At 30.3% G+C, this 10344-nt stretch overlaps 1 protein-coding gene across 1 annotated transcript; it reads right to left on the bottom strand.

Annotated features, from left to right (window-relative positions):
• Window positions 1-5703: 5703 nt before the first annotated feature.
• Window positions 5704-6481, bottom strand: LOC119666557. Its single transcript, XM_038075842.1, has 4 exons — window positions 6378-6481; window positions 6083-6318; window positions 5881-6028; window positions 5704-5825 (listed from the first exon to the last, which is right to left on the bottom strand). Exons 1-4 carry the CDS (start codon window positions 6418-6420, stop codon window positions 5716-5718), a joined length of 537 nt encoding a protein of 178 aa, XP_037931770.1. The 5' UTR covers window positions 6421-6481; the 3' UTR covers window positions 5704-5715.
• Window positions 6482-10344: the final 3863 nt, after the last annotated feature.

Here is a 10344-nt window from a genome sequence, read left to right on the forward strand (position 1 = left end):
GAATTATGGATATATACATATGAACCGGAATCTAAACAGAAGTCGACTCTATGGGTATTTCAAGATTAGCTAAATCCATTAAAAGTTGTTCGCACTCGAAGCGCTTCGAAAGAAATAGTTCCGAATATAGTCATATGGCAACTACGAGTATACCATTATAGGAACGTAAAACGGTCAATTCCGAATAGTATACAACCATTTGTTTACCAGAAGTCTTCAGTGAAATACGGAAAACTAACAAGCGCCGTCGGATTATTCTCCATCTTCATTAAAACAATGCAAGTGCTTACACATCTCGTTTAAGAATCGAGTATTTAAACATTCAAAAAATCGATTTGATGGGTTATCCGACGTACAGTTCTGATTTGGCACCCAATGATTTCATAATTTGGCACAAAATTATCATTTTGTTTTAAACATGTATTTACTCTCATTGCTTTTATAATAGTTTAAAAACAAACGTTTTTGGAAATCTTAAAAATGGGACTGATTCTACCTCAGCTTATAGTTGTATGTGAGTGCATTTTATTACATTATTGCATTATCTTACCACATTTGAGATTTTATCAATTAATCATCTTTTAAAGAAAAAATAAAATGTACAGATGTCTATTTAGATAAATACGCAGGTCCAGGAGTAAGAGTTTTCTACGTGAATGATTACAAACTAATATTAATATCAACATAATATCGCAGTTGATACTGAGAACTCAGAAACCGTTTAGCACAGAGTCTGCACAGACTCGTCTTTAAACCTAACTTAAACTTTTGTTTTTTGTTGCACATGATGACTCTGCAGATCCTATAGGCATGCAAGGTGGCAAAAATGTGCAGGGTCATAAAGTAAAAAGGATGCTGTAAACAAGAAGAAGATAGTGCGTCAACTATGATCGTTATTAAATTGATTTCTTAAGAGTTGTGTGGAGTCAAAGAATACTACAGTCATTTAAAAGTGCCTGCCAATAGGTGGTTATGCTTATATGTACCTTCAAGTAATATTTGTGCAATTAGAAAACATATTACGTTTTTGATACTATTTGTTTTATTACAATGCTACGAAAGTGACTAAAATGCTGAGACGCACCTGTACCACAATTCAATACAAATTTTTAACGATTTCATACATATCTTTTTGTTTGAATTAATCATTTAGTAATTAATTGACGTTTCATTAACTCTCTCTCTCTCTGTTATCCTTATCTCCCAGTGGAGCATAGGGCCTAGAGTTTAAGGACCCTATCCTTATGCCAAGGGCCTAAGGATAGGGTTACATTAACTAGTTAAATAGAAAAATTGTAAGGATTGTGTCTTATGACATGCATCTAGACACAAATCCTGTAAATAAAAGTTAAGTAGTAAATACAGTAACATCTACCCATCTGAGTAGTAAAATTGAAATCAAAGTTTTATTAAGCAGCAATAAAAAAGAATTACAATTTATTTTTATTATTTAGTTTATTTGAAAAAACAAACGAAATGAAATTTTAAATAACATCAAATATGCAGTAGTGCATGCCTTTACAACACAAGTGATTAGACTTTTTGTTCTTCATTATCATTCCTTTACAGTCCTCACTTTCACACCATCATCGTCATTATCACTTTGAGTCTTTATTACAACCCAGGTTGGCTATATATTAACCATCTAATGCAGGTGTCGGTAACTTTTCGTTAGTCATCTCACACGTGGTACACGTGGTAGCTCGTTTATTCAAAATCTTCATTAGTACCTAACCTATAGTATTTAAATTTTATTGCATTTACTTTCAACCCAATGTTTGCTGCTGCGTTTTTAGTTATAGTTGCGTATATCTTTTTCGTAGCTGAGCTGACTAACGGGTCATAATACAACATCAGCATAAGGAAATACTTGTGATGTGTTTATTAGTATTATTCTTCTTGATCTTAATCGGGCATCTCATATCGCTCTTCCTAGTACTACCTTGAAAAGTGAACATTACAATGCATCGCTTTGCATTTTGTGCTTTACTCTATGCGTAATGAATTTGGATGACTTATTATATTAGATTTTTTATTGGAGAAATAAGATTATAAGCCATATTATGATAACCTCAGGCAACAAAAGCCCTCACCGCACAGTAACTTTAAAAATGTTTTGTATTTTAAGGTTCTCCGCTTGAATAATAAATTCTCTCTTTACTGAATGAAACTGCTTTAAAATCTATGATCATCTTTCTGCAATCTTTTCGATAATAGAAATATCACACATCGTTGATAATTAAAGCTAGTTTGATATTGTGTGAATATACTGCTTGTTTTTTGTTGTGACCGATTATAAAGCCATCTGAGAATATGAATAGAACATGACCGATTATATCATGAGAGTTCTTTAAACGATGTTGAGAAGGCATATTACTTTCCAATTAACACAGTCAGTTTTATTTCTCATTTTTATGGGTCGGACACATAATTCTTTTGCACTAATACTTGATTGTCTTTGCTACCACGACTGATGACGTATACGAGCATTTTTAAAAAGATCAGCCTATATTGGTTGGTCATATCCTTGTTTTCCTATTATTTAGTCACATCAAATAAATTCAAAAAAATTATATTAGTTTGCAGTTCCTAACAGTTTTGCAGATATTTGTTCCATTTTTTTAATGTCAGTTACTTCGGGATGAAGGCATTTTAATGGAGTTCTACCCATCGGTTTAGCATTGTTTTTGTACTAGTTAGAATGTAGCTGTCTCAGTTTTTACAGACACAAAAACTTGACTTAAATCATTTTTGATAGTAATTTTTTTTTTCGTGTTTTTTTTTGTGTTGACCTTCTTCCTTTTGGTAACTTTTAACTTCATTAATCTTATTTTTCTTTGCTTAATAAAACGCGCTTAAGTGCCTAAAACAGTTTTATTCAATAATGTCTGCAATCGTTTGGGTGATCCACTGTAACAAGTGTTCCCTTGAAATATAATAAGTTATTCAGTTGATTTCATAAAAGTATAGTTTGAAGCACATCATCTCTTTCTGACCAAATATAAAAAATCATAAAAATATGATATATCTCAAATATTAGAACAAACCAAGTAAATAGACATATCGGATACTTATCTGGTGTAGTGATATCCTGGTCAGACATATGAACAACGATTATCCGCGGTATTTCAACCGCCCATTATTTGTACTGGGGTAAGCTTTGTTGCATAAGGCCACCACTCCATCCTAACCTGACAATATGATATAAGACAATATGATGAAATATTTTTAGACTGCAAAACTAAAATGCATTTAATAAAAAAAGTATAGTGGGACATATGTCGGTTTTGGCATCTTATAGTTATCACTGACATTTTACAATAAAACAATTTCAGATATACGCATTTGTTAAAATATTAAAATGAAATAATCAATTTAATTTTTTAATGGCTTGCTACTTTGTGCCTGCCTGTCGAATACCATTTTTCTTTGCCTTAATAAACAATTTTAATAAAATAGTGACTATAAAAGGAAAACTCAATTTAATTTCAATTGATTTTCAATTAAGCGTCTGTCAGTAGCAGTAGCAGAGGCACCAGCAGCTGCAGCAGCAACAGGGGCAGCAGAAGCAGATTCGGCAGCAGCGCAGAGCTTTTATTCTAAATTCATTCCCAATGAATTTCTGTGGATTTTTATTGTTTTGTATAATTTTACGTGAAATCGATTGTGTTCAAAACTGTGCATTCCGCGTTAAAACGACAAATAAATATTTGTGTTTTACCGATTTCAGCCAACATTCAATATTCAATATAAAAACGTGACAGAAATATTTCAACACAAAAACAAATAATGTATGAAATTACATAAAAATTTGCAAGTTTGTCACATTTGTACACAAATTTTTTCCGCTCATATGCAGAAAAGGCGTTACGTACGGCTCTCCGCCGTACGAAGTTGAACGCAAAAAAAGATGTTGCCACTTTTACGTCCGTGGCGTTGCCATTAAGTTGCAGCATTAGTTGACAAACGTTGTGCGCTAGAAAATAACATCGGTAAACGTAGGCTTACGACGCGCCTGTGTTTAGGGTTTGTTGGCTCTGAGCTTCAGCGTCTCACATGTAGGAAATTACATTAAAATTGGCAGCGGAGGAATGAGAATTTATCATCGGCTTTCCAACCACGCCAGTGGCGTTACTTTGCAAACGCCAGCCTATCACGTACGAATTCCATCAATATCGTGACGTTTTACTTAGATTTTTTAGTTTCTCGTTACTTGTGCCTTTTGTTTTGTTGCCTCCAGAATTTCACTTATTCGAACGGATATTGGCAGTATTCGCCACTGCTGTGCTTGCTGCTTTCATCGGTAACGGCATCCTGGTCTATTCCAAAATGTGAAAGAAATATTTTAAGCATTTCAATGGATTCCAAATTGCCGCAGCATGACTTGCATTTTTCAATTTGTACACTTTTTCAGTTTTTACTTAAAATATTTTACGTTGACATATGACACACTTGTTTTCAGTGGTATTTACAATTTATGTTAATGTAGGCAATAAAGGCAGAAGTACTCTGCTTTGAGTTGTTCGGACTCGGAACATTTGTAAATTCATAAACATTACTGTTCGAAAGCTCCTTCAAATTTAAGGTTTTTCGGAAAATATCTTCTTTTCTTTTATGATTCTTCTTCATATGAAGATTTTCTTAGAGTGTATAAATATTTTAAATTATATTTTCATGAAGACATGATGTTTATCCATTCTGATCTAACACCTTTTGCTATTTTTCTACCAGTGACCAGATTTCACGTTCATAACATTTTTATTCGTTGCTAGGAAAAAACTGATTTTTGACCACTTTATTTAAAGCAAAAATTTTACTTTCCGAAAGATTTTGTGAAGACCGAAATAAGTAATAACAAGAAGGAAACAGCTCTGGAGAAAATAGTCGGTATATCCCATCTACACTTTAAAATTTTTAGATGAGTTACTAAACTAGTATGTAGTTACAAACTATTCTGATGAAACACTACACCTCTTTTATTTATAAAGTCTGGCCTTTTCCACTTAAGTGAATCATGTAATTTGTTTAGTTGCTGACAGTACACTTTAGAAATGATTATTGTGTCGTCCGGCAGAAGCTCAATAAAACGTTTCTTTTGAAATTCAACTAAAAAGATAGCATAATATTTACTCAATGAAAATCAATTTTCGAGGCGGTTTGATCCATAGTACTTGTTTTACTCAAGAATTCGTTTGATTTAACATCGTTGTAGACAACATATTTCTAGTACCTAGTGATGGTGCGTTTAAAAAATTCATGATTTACTTAACGATTGAAAAATAAATCATAAACGTTAACGCGACGTCACAAATCTCTTTCCGTAACAACATAAGGAATATATGTCGATTAAGCGATTCGAATAATCATAAACAATTAAATTCGAGAAATTTATTCGCTCAGCGATCATACGAGTTGTTCTACACAATTGTGCATCAATTAGTGCCTTTAGTGCCTCTTCATCAGCTTCAACAAGCTTTCAAAATTGCAGAAACGAAACTTTGCAAGTCATTTTTGTTTTAGGGTTTCATCAATATATCTTCTCCATACACATCGGATAGTTTTTTTTCATTCTTCAACAGTTTTTTTTACCCTTGCAGTATTTTATACACATAATTAAGGTTGAGTTTCCTTATTTATTATTGTTTATTATTTTTATTAACAATTAATATAATATTGTACTATATAATATTAGTATGAAGTTAATAGTATTTAAAATCACATTTGTCTACTATGTCGTTTCTGATATTTGTTCTTAATTTTTCTTAGTGTTGACCGCAATTCCATTTGAAAATCGCTTGAACTATATCCATTTTTCTTGACAGCTTCTAATATGGAGAATTTGATTAAAAAAAACATAATGTACTATTCCCATAGACTTACCATATAACGATAACATGAAGTGTTTATAAATTTTGAGTGCTTTTTTCCCTTTAAAGCCATCGTAATTATATGAAGAAATTAAAGATTTACCAAGAATTCTTTCAATGTTTTTAATAGATCCGCATAGAACCTGCCTCATACTGACAACCTGACCATAAAATGATTATAATTCTTTGAAAATACTTAACATATTTGTACTTACAATATCGTGTTTTTTTTCTGATTTAAGATCTTCTTCCAAATCTTGGAGTTCTTTATCGTTCTGCAGCGGAAACCTTTGTGGTGTACCGTCACAAATCTCTAAGTTTCTACGCAAAAGCGTATTACTTTCAAATAACATTTTTCCGAGCTCTTCCTGTTGCTCCAAAACTTTGTTAAGCTTTGCTTCTATAACATCGATTCGTTGCATCAAACATTCGAAATCATCTTCAGTTATTTCTGTGTGAAGATAAAAACGTCTAATGGTTAGAATCAGATTTTAGTTAAATTTATTTTACCTGTTTTGATTATAAAATTTTCCGGTGGAGTTGCCATTATCATACATAAAACTTAGTTTACTTGGAAAATTCGTTATAAAATATTTTCTAACAATATTTTATTTATTTGTTAGATTATTAATTTGTAATTGTAAAGAGCAAATACATCATTTGAATTGTATCTATAATGTATGGAAGCACAGTTTTTGATCTAACGGAAATGAATAAATTCAATAAAATAAAATATTAGAAACTGCCACATAATGAGGAAAAATATAAGTACAATATTTGATTAGGTAAATTTTTTGACCGACCATGGCCGTGTGCGAGTTCAAGTAAATTGAAGTAAAGTAAATTGAAATTTCTTAGGGATTTTTTTAACTGCACTTGTATGTGTATTTATTTATTTATTGCATTTATTTATTATTTTTGGTTAAAAGTTTTCAAGTTTATTTATTTATTTATTAAACATCTTTTATAATTTTTACAATTGTAACACCTAATTTAGCTAATCTTTGTCGAATTTACTCTACGTGAAATTCTGGTAAATACCAACATTCGCTGCCATACCGACATAATTTACTATTTCTCTCAATTTCTCTCGCACACGGCCCATATAGTTTTTTAATATCGTGAAAAATATCTATAATTACTTATCATTTTGTCTTTTATTTACTTTTGTGTAATTAAATAGTTTTCTTTTGTTATGACAACAATTTAAATTTAAATTAGTTCTATTTTCAGACTAACATCTGGTGTAAAAAAAATATTGATATACTCATTTTTTTACCACCTATATAATTCGCAGTATACGAATAATAATGGAATATTAGTATTTTACAGATTAAATAATTTAGTTATTTAGTAAAATTTTTTCAAAAATATATATCCGAGTTATGTTTTTACAATAAAATTAAATAAGGAACAACAATTTAAAATTATTAAATTATAATTAAATAAATATAAGTAATTGCTTTTTCTAGATCTATATGTAAAGAATTATTGTAAACTCAAGCCAAAATTGCCAAAATTCCCATCAAGTAGGTTGGCCGAATAAACCTTACAAAATATTCAGATAGCAATCGTATAACATTTCTTAGCAGAGTTTGTATGCTCGAAGCCTCTGAATGAGAACATAAATAACAATTGCAATCACCGAGCTGGATACTGAAAACAATCCGCATGTGATAGCATCAACCAGCGATTGTACTGAACACAAAGACGGTTTCTTTAAGTCCCAGTGTTTACTAGTGAATCATGTTGGGAATTGTCGCACTTTCTTGCCGGCGCCGAAAACAAGCGTTTATTACGTTTTCAACCTATTCCAATGTTTGAGAAATTTTTAATGTTTTCAATAAATGCATTATAATTCTATGCAATTCTTTTTGTATCAATTTAGTTTATACAAAAAGAATTTATAAAACAATTTGAAGTATGGATTTGTCTTTATCACATTATTATTTGTTTATTATTTTTATTTATATTGATAAAAAATTTAACACTTTATGCACATACCACATGTCTATAAACAATACTGATTCAGTTCTGTACCAACAATTCCGCATTTTCTCTCTCTCCGTAACATCAAGATTGCCATTCCTCAGTAAATTTGTGTAAAATATTTCAGTTGCTGATTCAAAATATCAAACATCGTTCAACAAACATGCATAATTCTTTCAATCACTGCGTTGTGTGGAGAACTAAGTTATTTCAACTGTAATAGAAAATGTTGGCAACACAACAATTACTCAATCATTGCACGGTTTAGTTCGCTGAGAAGCATGTGTGAGAGATGAACGAAATTTCTTGCAATGTCTTTCGGAGAGCACGAAATTTGTGCGAGAATTGGTGCATGAATTGTCGTACACGTAATCAAAGTTCACAGCTGCACATACGTAGATACTCACATTCCAATGTATTTATGTGTACTTCTATAAATTTGTATGTATACAGAGATGTTCCAGTTTGATGTTATTTTAACATTGCCGCAGCATGTAAGCGTATCATTTATGTTATGTTCGCAGCAGTTCGTTCTGATTCGGTTGATTAACATTTCTACTGATTTGCTGAATGATTTTGTTTATAATTTTAATTTTATTATGACAGTTATATGGTAATTGGTCAAACTTGACTCATTTTATACAAAAATATTATTAAATCAATTCAATTAAATAGAAAACTAAATAAAAATATTAGAAATAAGTATATTTAATCCTTTTATTCCTAGATGGAACAGAGGGCCGTAAGTAATAGGTGTATAGTATTAAATAATAATATATAATACATAATACAACTTATTCTACAAAGGTATTTTTTGCACAAATTTTAATTCCATCAAGTACATAGCTTTATATTAAAATTTTAATATTCTTACAATAAATCTCTCTTGATGATTTTTCGGTTTGATTGTTTATTTCAAACAACTTTAAAGTTTGTGTTCTTCTCAAAAATTATGTTATATACGAAACCCGTTTTTCATTATAAACAAATCGAAATTGCAGTTTCAATGAGTCTTTTTATAGATAATCTTTTCAGAAATAGAATAATCGCAAAAGGTTTGCTTATTACGCTTTTTGGATTATATATATACAGTGGTCGTCCAGTATAACGAACGCTCGATATTACGAATTTTCGATATAACGAACACCCAAAATATTTACATTGATTGTTCTATATAACGAACGAAAAAAAAAATTCTGCTCCATATTACGAACAAAAAATTTTTTGTTTCTTATTCGTTTTTGTTTTATACAAATTATGCTTTTGAATATAATTTTACTATAAAACTAGCATTATTCAGCTTAGAATATGCATGTAATTGTCCGTTTTTTTTTTTTTCTGAGAAAAATGCCTATATATGGCAAAATGCATATATGCAGGCGCCACTGATCTGTTGTTCACAAATTCAGTTTATCATATACGAAATACTATCCAATACTATCTAACTATTTATTGTTAGTGTGACATTAGTACATACGAAGTTAATAAATGGAATAATGCTGATAATACCATCGATGTCTCGGACGAGGATGATGGATCTGATGACGAAAATATAGAAGAAAATAATTTAGAAATTATTAAACATAAAGATGCCATAAATCATTTCGAAAAATGCATAAAGTGGGCGATTAACAATAATGAAACTTCAAAATTAGCTGTACTAAGAGAACTACAAGAAAAAGCTGTTCAGAAAAGTCTTGAGTGTAGTAAAAAACAAACAAAAATTAATGATTTTTTTTACTCTACACTATGATTGAATGCGTCCTTTCTTATAAATAATTTTTGTAACAACCGAATAAAAAATACTTTTAAATAAATATATACTCGTACGTGTTTATAAGTTAATTTATGAACTCAAATATATGAAATCTCCTAAAAATAACCATATTGGTAGGTAAATGTATAACATTCGATATTACGAATTTTTCGATATAACGAACAAGGGGTGCAACATAAAATTCGTTATATTGGACGTCCACTGTATATATCAAATTACCACGAAATTGATTACTTTTTAACTTAGTTTTGATTGACTTATTGAAAAACAAATAGTGGTTTGAACTGACGTCAGTAAAACTAAAGGTAATCACCACTTATCTATTTTGTAGAAAACAATGAAGTCAGAAAAGATTGTTAAATTCTTGCTGTACTCATACTTACTATACGAAAATTGTTGTAATTATGTGACAATATTTTTTTTATTAGAACGAAATGAATGTTAGTTTCTAAATATATTTTTACTATCTACAATCTATAATGTATTTTAAATAAATGAGGTGACAGATAAAGCAGTATTTCATATACTTTATTCTATATACAGGCAATCACATTAGTCTGACAATAATAAAAACATTGATAATAACAAATTTAGACTTCTAATCACGTAATTTGAACAACACAAGATATATAACAGTACTCCTTTTCTGATAAAAATAACCGAAAATCGACCGCTAGTCGAAATTTTTACATGTGTAACCCTTGTCCCCAT

Source organism: Teleopsis dalmanni, chromosome 1, assembly GCF_002237135.1.
Source record: "Teleopsis dalmanni isolate 2A chromosome 1, ASM223713v2, whole genome shotgun sequence".
NCBI lineage: Eukaryota > Metazoa > Arthropoda > Insecta > Diptera > Diopsidae > Teleopsis > Teleopsis dalmanni.